An 18,889-nucleotide genomic window follows, 5' to 3' on the forward strand; every position below is an offset into this window, starting at 1 on the left:
TACTTAGAAATTCTCACATAAGGAATAAAAATTATGGATAGATTCCTTCTGGGTCATAGAATCAGAGAATTTCTGATGAGTTAGAAGGGATTTTAGTGGCCTTCTAATCCAACCCATACCTAAACAGGAATCCCTATTCCATCATGCTTTTCTCATTCTTACTCTTTGACCTGTCTGTTTGGTTTGATTCTGTTTATCTCCTGGTCTCTCCTTGGTTTTCATGTCACTACTCTCTCCTACTTCTCATTTACTGCCTGGGTGACTTTGTATAGGTTACTTATATTCTCTGAGCCTGTTTCCTCAGCCACAAAATCAGGAGATTGGACTAAATAATCTATAAGGTCCCATCCATCTCTAAATCAATGATTCTTCCACCTGACTGGCCATTTCTCTTCAGTCTCCTTTACTGGATGGATCATCATCCCCTTCATATGGGTGGATACCAGGGCTTTGGCTTAGGCCAGCTTCTCTTCTTTCACTAACATTCTTACACCTCTCATGCCTTCAGCTATCATCTGCATTCAGATACCTCCCAGACCTATATATCTATCTCTAGGCTCTCTCCTGAACTCTTGTCAGGCATCACCAACTGAAATGGACATTTTGGACTTGGAAATTGGGTGTTTCCAACTGAATGTCCCTTAGGTATTTCAAAATCAACATGTTTAAAACAAAATTCATTTTTCCACCACTCCTCCCAACTTTCTTATTTCTTTTGAGGGCACCACTACCCTTCTACTCATTTAAGTTCATGACCACAAAGTCTTCCTTCCACTCCTTCCTTTCCCTTATTATACTTGTGCAATCAGTTGCCAACTCTTCTTGTTCCTACCTCTACATGAATATAAAATCGTTCTCAAGTCTCTCCTTTTATTTATACACACACAGCCACCATCACAGATAAGACCCTCATCATCTTTCTCATGGACTATGCAATAGTCTCCACTTCCACCCTCTCCAATCCATCTTCCATATAGTTGCCAGATTGATTTTCCTAAAGCATGAATCTGAGAATTTTACTTTCCCACTTAAGAAATTCCAGTGGCTTCCTCCTACTGCAAGAAGCCTTTCCCAGTCATATTTATTCTTCTCCCCCCCCCACCCCAGCAATTGGGGTTAAGTGGTCACACAGCTAGTAAATGTCAAGTGTCTGGTCTGAGTCCAGATTTGAACTCAGGTCCTCCTGACTCCAGGGCCAGTGCTCTATCCACTGTGGCACCTAGCTGCCCCCATATTTATTTAGTGCCTCCTCTCTAAAATTATCTCCAACTTATCCTGTGTATAGCTTGTTTATATGTAGCTGCTTGCATACCATCTCCCCGTTACATTGTGTGTGAACATGAAAGGTATAATTGGGAGTTTTTTGTTTGTTTAATTTGGGGTTCTGTTGTCTTTCTTTTTATGCCTAGTACTTAACACAGTGCCTGACACATAGTAAGCTTATACTTGTTGACTGACCTAGGATAAAATACAAACTACACTGTTTGGCATTTAAAGCCATTCATAATTTTAAAGGCTCAAAGGCTAGCCTATTTTTCTTGACTGATTATCCACAATTCCCTCTTTATATACCAGCCAAAAAAAGCTGACTTGCTGTCTTATCTCCAGCCCTTTTACACAGGCTGTCTTTCATGCTTGGAACACACTTCCTCCATATTTTCCTTGTAAAAGCCTTAGCTTGCTTCAAGGTTTAATTCAAGTGTCACTTTCTACATCAGGCCTATCCTAATGCCCTAAGCTGTTAGGAACCCAGCCACGGGGAAATTATTTTGTATTTACTTTGTATTTATTTTCTGTGTATTGATCTGTGTATATGTTGTTTCTCCCAAATAGAATGTAGGAACCTTGAGGAAAAGGCAGTTTCATTTTTGAATAAAAAATTGTATCCCCAGTGCCTAGTACATTGCTTGGTACATAGAAGGGTTTTTTTTTTTAGGCAATTGGGGTTAAGTGACTTGCCCAAGGTCACACAGCTAGTAAGTGTCAAGTGTTTGGTCTGAGGCCGGATTTGAACTCAGGTACTCCTGACTTCAGGGCCGGTGCTCTATCCTCTGCGCCACCTAGCTGCCCCCTGATAGAAGGTTTTTTAAAAATGATCTTTCAGTGGGTAATGATGAGCGGTCATCTAGCTTTACTTAATGACCTGTAGTAAGGAGTAACCCACTACCTTCCAAGGCAGCCCCTTCCACTTGGGTCAGATTCCATCTTCCCTTGCACAGAAATGTTAATAGCAAAAATAATCTTAAATTTTGACCAAGAAAGGACTAAAAAAGTGGGTCTACAATCTCTTTGCATGCCCTATTCTTGTTTCACTTCCTTAACAGGACTAGAGAAGGAAAATGGGAGAATGTAAGGACAGGCTCTGTGGGTGTTTTGTATAATGCTAGATGTTCCTTTTCATAGGATTATAAAGGATTTGTTCATTCAAACTGAGTGAGTTAATAAGATGGCACCTTTGCTGACTCCTGACTTTTATGCCCTGCTTAGGACTGCACATGCAAGAGCTAAAGCAGATGCTGCTGACCAGGCTGCCCTGTCTGCCCGCCAAGAATGTGACATTGCAAGGGCTGTCGCAAGAGAGCTTTCACCAAATTTCTATCAACCAGGTAAAAGCCATTTGTTCTCCTTTCATGAAAGAAGTATGGGAAACAGACATTGGCCTTTCAGTTTATTTGATTTCATTTTACTTTCCATAGAGAGTGTTCTTTGTTAAATTAAATATTCCTGCCTTTTGAATCTCAGCAATAACCCAAAACAAGTGAGAGAGAACAGGAACAGAATTGTCTGAGTATTGCCTTCAGGGATTTGAGATTTCTTTCCATTGTGGGTTTTGTTTTTTGGGGGTTTTTTTTCATTTTTGCCTTGGCAACAAATAACCATCAAACTTTAGTACTAAGCAACTCAAACTGGTAATGGACCAGAATCTAAAAGAAATTGGGATAGTTATGCTAGTAAATTTAAGTAAAAATTGAGAAGATGATGATGCCCCTCAGTTGCTTATAAATGTCTGTCAAAATGATATCAGTGAGTAATAATAATAATAGCAGCCAACATTTGTATAGTGCTTGAAAGTTTGAAAAGTGCTTTACAAATAGCATATCATTCAATCTTCACAACAATATTATCTTCACTTTACAGATGAGGAAACTGAGATAATGAAAATAAATTATTTGCCCTAAGTCACACGGCTATTACGTGAACTTAAATCTTCCTGACTCAAGTTCAACACTATATCTCTATGAATACTCTAGCTCTGTGGGAAAAGCCAGTAAAAATTATGTACCTGATATATTTACTAATCTATTTGTAAGGCTGAACAACTTATCTGACTTTGTAGGAGAAGTATCATAGGTTTACCTGTAGACAGCACTTCAGACGTCATAAAGCAATAGATTAAAATATGTAGCAGGATAAACAGTCTATTTCCCCGATGAAGAAATGTGTTTCCATCTCTATAGCTTGGTTATCTTTTCATTTTTTTTCTATGTCGTATATGACCACCTCCATAGCTTTTCCCATTTGTTGACATAAAGCTGCTTTGTGCAGTGTCATAAATTTTCAGTAGGTGTGTAGGTGAGAGGATACATTAAATCAAATTCTCCTAACTCTTAACATTTAAAGGGAGCTCAGAGAAAACCTTTTGAACAATGATTTTGCTGCATTGATAGGTCTGAGTTTTATGCATTTTGAGTTGCCTGATAGGATTCACAACTTCAATAAATGTTTGTGGTTGATGAGCATGATGATTTTTTTTTAAACTCTGAACATAAATACCAATAAAATAAGCTCTTCTATATACATAGTAGAAGAAAAATAAAGTACATGAAGCTCTTAAGTTTCTTATAAGTTACTTTTCTTTTTAAATAAGCACAACCTGTAGCTTTCAAATCTATCCTGTTTATTTGTACTTCTTTCTACCTTCCTTCTGTTTTTTCTTTTAATTTTTTAAAAGATTCTTCAATCACCCTCTTTTCTTTTTTTGTTTTGTCTCATGTTTCATATTGCTGTGAGAGTATAAATTTAGAACACATAAGACTTAACCATCAAGGCTGAAAGAAGGAAGACAAACAAATCACAGTTGAAATAATGGAAGGATCAAACCTAAAAATGGGAGAGTTGGCCGTCATAAAGATTAAATAGATAGGAGGTGAATACCTCTGTGTGTTTTCTATTTGCCCAGAAACAAAATGAGAAATGAAAGACTGTGCTGTAGAAGACTAGACCTTGCTGAGAGAAATAGTGGTTAGGGTAAGGGGGCTGGATATGAAAGCTAAACTGTTAGTATACGACATTTTTTTCTAGTGTCTTCATTTCAGGATTCAACCAGTGATAAAGAGGTGATGTTTTTCACCTGTATTCCTTGTTTCTCACTTCTCGTGGAAAATGTAGAACAGTCTGCTTTTGAAACCTAAAATTTCCATTTTTAATGAAGCCCCTCATAAGTTATGTTCATACATTCAAAATAAATCAACTCATTAATTCTTCTGCAGTAGCAAAGTTCAGTTGCCACACTACCTATCCCATCATACCAAGTGCAACCTGGATCTTCTGAAGAAGTTTTACTTTCCCCAGTGACTCTTCTATTCCTTCCTTCCAGGGTTGGCTCACCAGAGGAACAGGCCACTGTAGAGAATCTCTTCAACCATGAAACAATGTATTGTTGCAAAACAGCCCTTGGTTTCTGCCACATTTGAAAGGAAACAAACTTACTATTGTCTCTTAATCTTACTTTACCATTTCTGTTTTTACAGTCTATTGGTGTATAGTGTCCCTATAGATTTCTAGTAGGTGCTACTGAGAAGTAAATGATATGTAGAGTCATCTCAGTTTCCCTGACTAGGCTTTTAAAAGGCCCTTTATAGTGCAAAAAGTGTTGGAAAAAAAATATTGTGGGAAAATGTAATTCCACCCTTTTCTTAGCTAAAAAAAACACATATAAGTAAACTGTCTTTCTTGTAATGAATACATCACAGAAGCATGAAATGACAACAGGGCTATTAAGAAAAGAAGTAAGGGTGGAGACCACAATCCCATTTGACCCACAGCCAACACTTCTTTCAAAAAACTGTATAGCAGGCTTTTCGTTTGCTGAGGTATTATTGGTGTCCCTGAGGGAATAGCTCATGCTTTCTACCCTTCATTTACAGGATGATCAAACAAGATAGGCATTTTCTAAAGACACTTTGAATAGTTATTTCTAAGTTACACTGCTGAGCTGATTTCTGTATTTCAGATGTAAAGCTCTGTTATTTCAAGTGAATATTATCTTTCATAAAACAGTTGTTAACCCTGGGCAGAGAAAAGGAGGGACTTCACTCATAGCTTATTTTATCTGTCACAGCTTTCAAAATTAGAATAACTAAATTCTTTATTTGGACTATTTTCTTTCATATATTTTGTCTAAGCACATTAGTTTTACCTAGGTAGACAACAGGATGATTGTATTTTGCTCTGGGAGAATAATTGTTGTATAATTACAAAGAACGTCATAAAGAACACTCAGTTCTACACCATTACAATGGGTTGGTTGGTTGTTGCAAAGGCTGCCAACATTTATATATTTTCAATGATGATGGCAATTTAAAGGGAATGATTGAATTAATTCTGTTTCAGGAGAAGCCAAGGAAAGATATAGCCTATGCCTACACACACATATACACACGCACACATGCATGTAGCACTTCACTCATCCGGTACCCATATCATCAAACAGTTGACACACACTGGCAAACTTATAACAAGTCATGTCTGCTTATGAATTATATATTTTGACCTTGAGTCTAAAGCTGAGTATGACACAAAAAAAAGAATGCCATGTCTCAGCATTAAAAATTTTGAAGTTTACTATATTCAAGATTCAAATACTCAAATGAATCTATGATCTCAAATGCATATATCTCTTCAATGTGGGTGTTCCCTACAGTACAAATCACAGTCCATCCATTTCAGCCCATCATGTCTTCCCAATAATTTCACCATGGTGGGGGGAGTGGGGATTGATGTGTTAAGGCCCTTCCTCTCTTTCTCTTGATTTCATGAGGATTCACACATTTACTCAGCAAACATTTATTTAATACCTACTGTGCCAGGCACTATGCTAGGCACGAGTGATACAAAGACAGAAATGATAGAATGGGTGCCTTAAAGAAGCTAAATTCTACTGGGAGATACCAATAGAGTATGCAGGTTGTCTATCGCTCACTCTCACTATATGACCACCTTTCTTTTCAAGCTGTCATACATTCTTTGAAAATATCTTGGGCATATGTACATGTACGTACTTATAATTAGGTTTTTATAAATTATAAATTGGGTATGTTTTGTAGTCTTTCCACCTCTTAAAGGACTTGGGGCATCTTACAGGTTAAAGTGTAGTGTAAGGTATGACATTTTAAAGAATAAAACTGAAACTGAACAGGGATTATCTAGACTGTATTAGAAATGAAATTATATTTTCAGGGACCTGAATTGAACTTCTTGTTATAACAATCATACAGTGTATTTTGTTTTAAGTTTTCTTGCAGCTGAAGAAAAGAGGAAGCATCTTAGGTTATATACTTAAGTCCAGAGGTAGAGTTGAGCAATGAATGACATGAGATCATAGACCTAGAGCAGGAAATGACCTCACAGTTCATGTTGTCCAACCCCCTCATTTTATAGATGGCCCAGAGATGTTTAGTGACTTACTCAAGGTGTCCCAGTTAATAAGAGGTAGAGCTTAGGATTTGAACTCTAGTACTGTGATCCCCAAGTTCAGCTTTCTTTTTCCAAGGGAAGTATTATACCTTAAATGAAATGGAAGTATCAGATTTTCTATTCTGGCTTCTGTGTCAGAGGAGAGAAGGATAAATAGTAAATAAAAAGTAGAAGGAAATCATGTAAGAGACTTAAATGGTTTTGGAAGGAGACATTTGGGAAATACTGAGGAAATTTTGAAAAACAATCTCCAGTCCCAGGGGCTGGTCCAAATTCTGCTTCCAAGTTGAAAACAAACAGGAGGACAATTAAGAGGAATATAAGAGATTTAAGGAGAATAAAGGGAGACTAGGGAGTAGAACTTGAAGGGGTAGTCAAGAAGGATAAGCAGAAAGTAGTTGGGAAGGTAAGGTAAGGAAGGAAAGAGAGATTATGGTAAGTTGATTGAGTTGTTTGGTAGGTGGAAAGAATTGGTAAAAAAAAAAGTGAGATATTGGTACAAGGCTATAAAAAAAGGTCGGAATTGGAGACTAAGGAAAAGATGCTTAGTGAAGTTTTGTAAAAGTTTTAACTAGATGCTTATAGTTGAGTTATAAACACCTACAAGTAATTTTCTTATTAATTTATTTTAATTTATGAATCACTTCCATAAACTTTTGAGTTTTAAATTTTTCTCCCCCTCCCTCCCTGTCTCCCTCCCCAAGACAGCATGCAATCTGATGTAGGCTATACATATAAATTCCTATTAAACATATTTTCACATTAATGATGTTATGTTGTAAGGAAGAATTAGAACCAATAGGAGGAGCCACAAGAAAGAGAAAACAAGAAAAAAATAGCAAATAGTATGCTTCAACCTGCATTAAAACTTCATAGTTCTTTCTTTGGATGTGGATAGCATTTTCCATCATGAGACATTTGGAGATGTCTTAGATCCTTGCATTGCTGAGAAGAGATAAGTCTATCAATGTTGGTCATTACACAACATTGCTTTTAATGTGTACAACATTCTTCTGGTTCTGCTCACTTCTCTCAGCATCAGTCCATACAAGTCTTTCCAGGTTTTTCTGAAGTCTCCCTGCTCATCATTTCTTATAGCATAGTAGTATTCCATTACATTCACGTACCACAACTTGTTCAGCTGTTCCCCAATTGATGGGCATTCCCTCACCACAAGTAATTAAGAGGGTAGGGAAAATTATGCAATGACTGGCATTGAGTGTGAGTGCTTGTATTTCTGCACCAGCTGTGTTATCTACATAACTGTTCCAAGTACAGGCTGATCTCCCTCATGGAGGAGATGTGATTGCTGAGGCATTGTCAGTGATATTTGAAAGATTATGGAAAATGGAAAAGTATCACAAAATCAGAGAAAGGCAAATGTCCCATTTTTTAAAAAAAAGTAAGGGGGAGCAGTCTACAAACTCTAAACCCACAAGCTTGCCTTCAATTCTTAGAAAATTTCATAAAAGATCATTGAAGAGATAGAGAAGCTCTAGAAAGGGAAGAGTCTGTTACAAAGAGTCAGCATGATGTCATCAAGAACAAGTCATGGGGCAGCTAGGTGGTGCAGTGGATAGAGCACCAGCCCTGAAATCAGGAGGAATTGAGTTCAAATCTGGCCTCAGACCAAACACTTGACACTTACTAGTTGTGTGACCCTGGGCAAGTCATTTAACTCCAACTGCCAAAAAAAAAAAACCAAGTCATGCTAAACTAATAGTTGAGAGGAATCTTGGGATATGATTTATCTCTGACACTATATCATCCTGAGCAAGTCACTTAATCTCTTTCTACCTCTGTTTCTTTGTGAAATACAAGAATTAAATGACATAATATTTGTAGATTGCTTTGCAAGCCTTAAAGTGCTACATAAATGCTAGTTATTATTAAATTAAGTTTTAACAAAGTGTTTGATAAAATATCTCATGTTATTGTTGTGAAGAAGATGGAAGATGAGGAATAGATCATAATACAGTTAGAAGGATTCGTAACTAGATGATGCTAGGAATCCGAAAGATCTTGACAGGCTAGAATACTGGACTGATCTAATAAGATTTAATTCATTAGTAAAATCTTTTGCATATTTTTAAAAATTCAACTTTCCAAGTACAAGCTGTGAGAAGCATGGTTAAATAGCAGTTATTTTGAAAAAGATCTAAGGATTTTATTGGACTAACAAGTTCGAGTGAGCAATGTAATATGGAAGCCAGAAAACTTGCATTTAGAGGGATATACCTTCCAGAAATATTAGGGTGATGATCCCACTGTAACTCTGCATCATTTGAAGTATTGCGTTCACTTCTGGCATTATAGCTTATTCCACTGATAAGCTGGGAAGTGTCCAGCAGGTGGCCATCAAAATGGTGAAAGGCCATAAGTCTTTAGTCTCAGGGAGGTCATAGTAATTATCTTCAGGTATTTGAAGGGTTGCCATGTGGAGGAAAGTTGAAGCTTGTTCTATTTGGTTACAGAGGCCAGAATAAGGAGCAATGGGTAGAAGTAGAAAAGGGGCCTATTTAGGCTTGACAGCAGAAAAAAAAATTTCCTGACAGTTATCCAAAAGTAGAATAAGCGGCTTAAAGAGGTTGTAGATTTTCCCTTCCTGGAGGTTTTCAAGCAGAGGTTGGATGACCATTTCTTGGGTGTGTTCTAGTGGTGTTTCCTTTGGTGTATCAGTTGAACTGGTTGACTGCTAAGAATCCTTCCAAATCTCAGATGCTCCAATAGCTGTCATCAAGTATGTCAAAAGCTGTCACATGGGAGAGGGATCAGACCTTGCTCTTCTTGAAGCACTGGAAGGAACTGGCAGATTCAGACTTAATGTTTTTTTAAAAAATTCCTAGTGATTCCAGATTAATAAAAGATGAATGAGCTGCCCCCCCCAAAAAAGTAGCAAGTCCCCCCTTATTTGCAGTTGTCAAGCAAAAGGATGAAGTATACCATCAAAAGAAATTATTTTTCCAATGTGGTGCAGTGGAAAGAGCACTACCTTTGGAATCAGAACATCTCGATTCAAATTCTGCCTCATAGACTTGCTAACTGCATGACTTTGCACATCACTTCCCCTGTCCTGGCCCTCAGTTTTTTCATCTGCAAAATGAAGAAACAGTACGTGGTCTCTAAAGTTCCTTACATGATCCTGTGATCCTATTATTCTAAACTTAATACCAATGTTTATTTAAGGGAGGACCTTTCTTTCTAAAAGGTCCAGTTCACAGTCTTTGTTCTAGCCATGAAAACTTATTTTTTTCACTCCCATTAACCCCCATTCCCACCCCTTTCAGTTGATTGTTTTCAGCCTCTAAACCATTACATGTCATTCCCTGAGATGCCTCCTGGAATGATGGCCATCATCCCCCTTTGCCAAACATTTCTTGACTCTCCTTCCAAAACTCTTTCTCTAACTAAATTTTATCCAGATTACTCCCATCTCCAAGCATGTCTGTAGTATTTATCTTTTTTGGCTTTTCATGAATGAAACACTCCTTTGGAGTTTTTAAAGGAAAAAAAAATTTTTTAGAACTTGGATGTGGATAAGTTCTAAAACCACAATCAAGTCTATTACAATATTGGGAAAGTGTCTTGACCCATAATTACCATTTGCCAACAAAATAATTAGCTATTAATTAATGCTAAAAAGTGCCCTCTCAGGTGTTTTGGTTATCTTAGCATTTTGTAAAGCAGTACTATCTCGTGGGGTGTTTTGGGGTTTCAGGTTGTTGGGTTGGTTTTTTTCTTCATATTTTGTTGTAGTCAGGGATTCCATTAAGTCAATCAGCGAATTAGAGAAATAATTCATAATGGAATACTTCTAAACATAGTAGTTTTTTCTTTAAATTCTCATTTGTGTTCACAGTATGACAAATGTGACCCAAAAAAAGTAGCTTTGGTATAGTATATTGAAAACTCACCTTAAGGCCAAGAAGACCTATCTCTCAGCCACCTCTGCCATGCACTGGCTGGGTGGCTTTTTTTCAAGTTACTTAACTTCATAGCACCTTAGGCAACTTTTAAGGTAATGTAGCAGGCGCTGATATTGGTACATGGAGTGACCTCACTGGAAGTTGACTATATAAATAAAATCACAAGTTTGATTCAAATAATAATGAAAAAAAATGAACTGTATTGAATTACATTGTAAGGGAAAGTAGGGGTGGGTAACAGAAGGAGGAAGGATGCCCATGTTAAAGTTTCACTATTTATATTTTTGGACATGTGAACACCACAAAAATCCTACTCTCGTGCTTCAGTCTGGTATGCCAGCACAGCGTTAGTTCTTGTATTTCCTACCAAACCAAAAAGACTTCTGCACCGGCCCTGAAGTCAGGAGGACCTGAGTTCAAATCTGGTCTCAAACCAAACACCTCCCTTAACTAGCTGTGTGACCCTGGGCAAGTCACTTAACCCCAATTACCTAAAAAAAAAGAGAGAGAGAGAGAGAGACTTCAAGTATAAGGCCTAGTGGCTGACATGCTTGCCTTCCAAGAACCAATCTAAGCACATCATTGAGGGCCCATCACCAATGAAACTGTTTAGCCATAACAATCCTCAGAGACAATTTGTCTTAAAGAATTTTAAGGGCTATCATGAATGTAGAAGTAAACTTGATCTGTTTTCAGACTATACACTGTGAGTGGGAATTGCAAAGAGGTAGATTTAGAATTAGTAGAAGACATGTTGACAAAGACCAGACACCACTTAGCAGGTATGTTCATTTGTTCAAGTTAGACTGGATGACCTGTGAGGCCCCTTCTACCTCCTGAGAGTCCGGGATCTATGAAGCCTCAAAGTGGTTCCCATCTACATCAATCTCCACCCTAACCACTCAGCTCTTCCCAGGGGTAAGAGGGCTTCTACCACCTTCATCTGAACCATAGAAAGTCCATCATTTGGCTCTCTGTCTTCTGCATACTCCAAACTAACTTGATTTCATTTAATTTCACTTTTACTAATTCAGCAACAAGCTTTTCAATTATAGTTAGCGATAGCCAGGGAAGAGTGAAATCTATGCTTTTATCCTCTGGCTGCCTTTCTTGGATGATCCAGACGGCCAATCCTTCTGGGTCTTCAGAGGCTCCACATTTATCCCATACCTGGAATCTGTTCTATAAATTCATAATTCCTCTGCCATGTAGGGACCAACATCAAACCACTCAAGTTTGGAGCAACCCAGCCTTCACCTATTGCTATGCCTTCTCCTGGCAACCTATGGCCCCGCTGTCAATCCCACCAGATCCTTCAGACCATACAAGAAGGCTTGCACCCAGACACATACAGATCCCAGACACAAATTCATGACCTGAAGAGACTGAATCACTGAAGCAAATAATTTTTAAACCTTTTCACTAAAAATAAACTAACAACAAGAATATGCAAGTTCAATTCTCTGGGACCTTAGTTTACAGGGTTGCACCCAGTCCAATAGCAACAATAGCCTTTGAAGGAATAAAAAATTAGTCAAATTAGAAGAGCTAACCCTTCTTCTTAATACTAGTTTATATAAGATTCCTCCAAAAGCAGGTTTTAGTGCGTTTAGGCTACCCCAGTGTTAACAGTAAGGTGTTATGGGCTGCACAGCACTTATAATTTGTTTCACAGGTTCGGATCTGTACCCGCAATGATATGTTCACACTTTTCCTAGCTTATAAATGATTTAATAATGATAATCATAAACATACATGTACATAAATGTGATTACATATGATTATACAATCTTAGAAACAAAGACTATTAACAGAAAAAGAGATAAAGAAGAAATACATCACCAATCCAAGGAAGCACCAACTCCTGAACTGGGGCTGGAGGAGTCCTGTATCACAGCCCTCAGGGTCTCAGTTGGGAAAGTCCCTATGGCAGAGCATTCTCTCCAAGGAAGACTCCCAAAGTCACTTTCCCAAGAAAGACCTTTTTTATCATCCTTACACAAAAAAGGCAGGGAGCCAAGGAATAGGTGATTAATCCTAAGGACCTGAGAGTTTTGGCCAAAACTCTCTGACCTCAAGAACAATCTTTGTTATGTAAAAAATGTCTCAGGTCAATACCCGGGAACTGCCCAAGTCCCTAGATGTTTACCTCAAGACCTGTTTTTAAGGAATAGTTCCCCAAGATGGGTCTGGTTGAAACAAATCCCAGAACAATACTTTAGGGAAGTTCCTTGTCCCTTGATTTGGGCTGTGTGTAGAGAAGATGTTATACATTAACCCTTTACCCAGTTTTGGGGTATCTTTGATTCACTAACTACACAGCCTTAGGACCTAAGGTCTTTGTAAAAATAAAGATGTCATTATATAATTATAAACATAATAAGTCAGAAGACTGGAGTTCCATACTGAGTGCATATATAAATTTGTCCCATCGTGAGCCATTTCTTTTTAGGACATCACAGTAATCTCATAAGAAAATCTTTGCTGCTGCTGTTACTTCCAACTGTTCATGTCTATATCACACCAGTAAGCTTTTGTTTTTTAAGGTCTTTTTTGACAGTATGTATGCCTGGAACCAAGATACTTTGGCTTACTACTGTAAGAGCTTCTAGGAATTATCATCCACCTTGCCCTTCAGACCAATAGGGTTGGCAGCTTTAACCAGCATATCGGTGTCATTGGACCAGCTGTGCACTAGGTAGGACTTCTGATGAACCTGTTCTGCCAGAAGATAACATGTTGGGTGAGGCAAGTGGTATCTACCTAGGTCCTTCTTTAACTTGGAACACTTAATAAAATCACCTCAAATGCATAGACACTGCTACTGTCTTTCAAAAGGAAAGATGAAAGTGATGACTACCACCACTCTCAGAATTTATTTCTTTCCATCTCTGGAAAAATTCTTAATAGTCTTTATAACTGGCTACTCTTTAATATCATTAACTCAGAGCTTTCACCATCAATGGTACCATAGATTGCTAAGTAAGTAATGACTGATCTTTGAAATGCAGAAGAAACAGGAAAAGTTCCAAGAAACAATACCTCTACCCTCTGTGTCTGTGTGTATAAAGCATTTAATGACATCAGTAGTCCTTTGATCAAGTAACTTTCTAAGTATTAATACCCAATTAGTCAACCAGTCCATATTTGAAGGCTACTTCATAACTAAATGACCCATCAGATTAAAGTCATGGCATCACATTGTTGCTATTCTGTTAAAAGGGATTTTTTCAAGGCATCTTTTAAGTACTGTCTTATTCATCATGTTTTATGCATGCTTTAATATTCAACAGCATACTTAAAAATGGGTAGTAGAATATTTTTAATTTCTTTGATTCCAGTTCAACAAGTTATAGAAATTGTAGAGTAAAAAACAATTTAAGAATAATTGTTCATTGGAAACGAACATACAAGTTTTGCTTTTTATTCAGCTTTTGTCTTGGGACATCTAAATGTTTTTGTATGTACAAATGTTTTTGTTATGGTTCAACAAATGAAGTGAGAATTATCCTAACAGTTTAAGTATTATATTAGGTTAATATAAGAGCTTATGGACATTCAGCACAGTGACATATGTTTGTAATGAACTTGAAGGTTCTTGTCTTTTCAGTTCAAAACATTTCAACTTAAAACCGTCCCTTGTTTCTGCTGTCACTTTTAAAACCAGACATCAAAATGGCATTTTGGGAAGACAGGTTAGTAGAGTGTGGGACCAATTGTACCAGGCTTGCTAAAAGTTACTAAGTAGCAGCAACTCTATTACTTGGCCGTCAAAATATGCAATCCTAGTTTAAAAAAAAAAAATCTGAATCAAAATATCTTTCCAGTACAGCTTCCATAATTCTGTTTTGTTATACCTTGAAATTAATATCACCAGTGCTGCTGAATAGTTCCCTATTCGAGTGAAAATTCATTTTAAAAAGAATTAGTGTTTAAATGTTTTGATGTTCTATTCAAATATTGTTTTAATATTTCATTAGGAGGTGAGGTCTTCTGAAGGAACACCTTTCCTTCATAATGACTGTACTCTTTAAGTGGGTATTTTGAGAAAGAGCATGTTATAATTGACTGAGTCCTGGACTTGGAGTAGAGAAGACCTGGGCCAAAATCCTGACTGATTTTACTGATACATGACTACGGGTGAATTGCTTAATTCCACTGTGCCTCATCTCTGAAACGGAGATAACAATACCTGTAGTACCTACCTTATAACATTGCTTTAAGGCCCAAATAAAATGATATAAATAAAACCCTTTACAACTTTAAAGTGCAATATTAATAAAATAAATATATTAATATATAATATAAGTGTAACATTTATATTTTGTTTATATATTTATATTATTATAGTACCTGTTTCCAAAGTTAATGTGAAGATACAGTGAGATAATATTTTTAAAGTACTTTGTAAACCTTAAGTACTAGCTATTATTATCATTCCCATTTTATAGATCAGTAAAGTGAGGCAGACAGAGCTTAAGTGAGTTGCCTAGGCTCACATAGCTAGTAAGCGTCTGAGGCAGTATTTGAACCCAGGTCTTCCTGACTTCAGGTTTTGCTCTCTGGCCACTGTGCTACCTACCTAGCTGATGATGTCATGCTACTGTTATATACCACTGCGTTCAACCTGTGTCTTAGGTCATCCTCTGGGCCAACAATCCCATTCCTCCCCCTTCCTCACCCTGCTGCAGTCTGTACCAGCCTAGGTCTTAATGCACAGTCTGGGTTCAACTTTTATCCCTACTATTTATTCCCTATGTAACCTTGGCAAAGACACTTCACCTCTGTAGGTGAGTTTCCTCATCCATAAAATGAGGGATTGAGCAGCCTTTACTGAAGATGAGTCTTTGTGAGTTCAAATCTGGCCTCACGCTAGCTGTGTGACCCTGGGCAAGTCACTTAACCCTGTTTGCCTCCATTTCATCAACCATAAAATGAGCTGGAGAAGGAAATGGCAAACCACTTCAGTATCTTTGCCAAGAAAACCCCAAACAGGGTCACCCTAAAGAGTCAGACACAACTGGAAAACGACTAAACTAGATAATCTGAGGTCCCTTCCACCACTAAATATATTATCTTATTAACCTCAGCTCTGCACTAGCTCTGGTACATAGAAGCTCATTCACTCTCACCCTCAAAGATATTCTCTGCAGTCACACACTGATTCGCTCCCCCCTCCCCCCACATATTTAACTTGTTTCTATTATGAATATATGTTTTACTGCCAATGAACAAATAGTCCCCCATATACCCACTGAATCAACTTTCCAACATTCTCCTTTTCACACTCCCTGAACACAGCTCAAAACTTTCACCATAAATATTATCATTCGGTCAAAAGCCAAAATCACTCCTTCATTATTCCCAAGTCTATCTCTATTTATTCACTTGACCAAACACTAGCCCTAAGGTAATTTCCTGATGCTCTTAAATAAGCCCTCAAGATTTCTCTCCCCTTGAAGCCTCTAAGGCTTAGCTAAGTCTTTCTTCTCTTTTGGGCCTAATTGGTCCTCATCTTCTGGCACATGCTGACAGAGGTTATCAAGTATGTAATACAATTTTTCCTGTATTTTTGCTGTATTTTTCTAGTTGATGAGGTTTCCTGGTTTCCTAATTGCATCTTCTCTCACTTGCTACAATCACTTGGTCTGTTTCAAGTATCTTCTACCACTTTCTCATCTGCACTTTCCTTAAATAGTAAAGTTTATTGTGTCAAGAACCTTTAATTTTCTACACAAGTCTTAGTCAATAAGTAGACCACAGCCTAAGAGAGTCTTCATATGTCTCTTACAAAGTAAAGTGCATAAGCTTTGTAATAGGCTTTTCCTTCACTACTCAGAGGCTTCTTTTCATTTCCAGTTGGTTCTTTTCAGGATGATTCAGATTGTCACAAATCTAGTTGCTAAATTTAATCAATTGTGACTCTATTATACTGTTTGTTTGTGGGTGGGGGTGGGGAAAGGTGTGATTTTTAAAATGTTAGTCAGTTTTTACTTAATTCGACTTAAGACAAGCCAGGTTGTCTCAAGGCTTCTTTGCCCACATAGACATTGGCCACTTTTACATAGCAGTATCTTGTAAGCTAGACACTTTGTGCACAGTATAAATGCTTCATAATGTATGTATTTGATACTTAGTTTTCTTGTTTTTTACATATAGCTATATAGAATAGTGTTATTTGTCCTGTATGATAAGCTCCTTGAGGACACAGAACATGATTTGATTGTCTGCTTTATACATCATCTACATATCTAGATGGGTGCTTTTTAAAATGGTATTGAGCCATTGGGGTCAGGAGTATGGAGATAATAGAAGTAAATAAATTTGCATCTATACATGAATAAGCAGTTGTTTCCTCCATACCCCTCTTCTCCATTCCCAGTATTGTGTTTTCTTGAAATAAATATAAGAGGTGATGTGGCCCAGTTGATAGCTAGCTGGACTTGGAATCAAGGACTAGATTTAATTCTTGACTATACCCCATATTGTCTTTATGACCTTGGGCAAGTCACCTAGTTTCTCTTAGCCTCAGTTTCTTCATCTGCAGTATGAGGCTCAAACAAGATAATACATTTGAGAGCTCTTTGTAAACCTTCTAGTGGTACAGGAAGAACTCCTTGAATACAGGGACTATTTTATTTTTAACTTAGTCTACCCAATGCCTCACATTCTGCTTTCAACATAGTAAGAGCTTAATAAGTGTGAAAATAAAGGTGCTCATTAATCAACTAGCCTCTCAATCCAGGATGATGGCAAGCCTCTTCATAAAGAATAAGGAATAAGGTTCATCAATGAATTAAGTTATATTAGAAGAGTGTTTATGGAGGAATATTATTCTGGAATATTCTTTATTGATGCAGCCTTCAACTCCTACCCATTGGGGAACACAATCTCTATTAGTAGGTTAAATGTTTATTTGTTCTGTGCTTTGAATCACTTCTATATGATGCAATCCTGTGGGAATAATTTAGAAATAGAACTGCTTGATGTCTTCTATGATTTCTACTGCCTTGTTAAATTTCCATCCTGATGTGCCCCCACTTTTGTCTCATGAATATTTATACCTATTCCTTGCTGAAGGATCTCAGACACAAATACCAGGATTTTTTTAACCATTGCTCATCAAGTTTTGACAATAATTCCAGTTCACAATACACTTTAAATGGTAAAATAAGTTCCTAGCATGTTGTGAAAATTGCTGAGCCATCTGGTCCTCAAATCAGAAGAATTGAGAGTGGGATAGCCTAGTGATGCTAACTCAACAAATCTAAGGAAAAAGTTCTTTGAAAGGTTTAAAAGATATCTAATGACAGATCTTAAAGATATCTAATCTCTGAGATAAAATACTATCCTATACTGTATAGGGCCTATAAGAGTTACATGGCTGTTTTGGGGTTACACATGTGCCCAGCTACACTGATTACCACTGCGATAGCATATGGCGAGCACAAGATTCTGTGGAATGAAAACAGTCACTGTAAAGCCTCTGTGCAAAACCTTTAGTGCACATATTTGGAGGTGAGTGGTGCCAGTGGGCACATCACTGGAGGAGACAAAAGTGAGTTAGAAAAATTGGACAGAAACAGTCACCTTCCTGTGCCCAGGAAAGGAAATCATTACCACCTGCCCAGATGTTTGATTACTCTCACTGGATTGAGCCAAAGGGAATGTGCACATATGAGAAGGGGAGGTTCCTGGGAGGAAATTACGTACAGGTGAGAAGGGAGGATGTAAAACAGTTATCATACTACTATAGATTCAGAGCTGGAAGGGACTTTAGAGGCCATTGAGTCTAGGCCCCCTCATTTTACAGATGAGGAAACTGAGGCTGAGGTTAAATTACTTACGCAGCTAGTAAGTATCTGAAACAGGATTGTGATAGACACAAAAGGTCCATGAACATCGCTTCATTTGATTTTGGAGTAAAAGCGTTATCTTCCAGAAAATCACAAGGTCTACACTAACCACTAGCATTTTCCTTTTGAAGCAATGTGGTATAATGGAAAGAGTGGTAGACTATGAGTAACTAGTCACATTGTGTTTGTTGATTTGGGGGAGGGGAAGTAAATTTTGGCATAGGACATCTGGCTAGGTAAAAGCTTTTCTGATAGTAAATAATGAAATGGGTTGATTAGAGTGATTTTTAAGACTCCCCTGTCCAAGTATCTTTAAAAACCATCTCTAATGTTTCATCCTTGTGATTATCTGACATCATTATTTAAAATCACACAATGAGTGCCTTGCATAGCCCCATGTTTAAATAAAGA

The 18,889-nt window shown here is 37.5% G+C and overlaps 1 protein-coding gene across 3 annotated transcripts in view; it reads left to right on the forward strand.

Annotated features, from left to right (window-relative positions):
• The window catches only part of JPH1 (junctophilin 1), a 102,673-nt gene that overhangs the window by 66,131 nt on the left and 17,653 nt on the right, over positions 1-18,889 (forward strand). For all 3 annotated transcript variants that reach the window (XM_020971031.2, XM_020971033.2, XM_020971034.2), the window contains exon 3: positions 2,488-2,606. In XM_020971031.2, the coding sequence (XP_020826690.1) occupies positions 2,488-2,606 (119 nt within the window). The remainder of the gene's footprint in view (positions 1-2,487; positions 2,607-18,889) is intronic.

Source organism: Phascolarctos cinereus, unplaced genomic scaffold (genome assembly GCF_003287225.1).
Source record: "Phascolarctos cinereus isolate Bilbo 61053 unplaced genomic scaffold, phaCin_HiC Scaffold_4;HRSCAF=312, whole genome shotgun sequence".
Lineage (NCBI taxonomy): Eukaryota > Metazoa > Chordata > Mammalia > Diprotodontia > Phascolarctidae > Phascolarctos > Phascolarctos cinereus.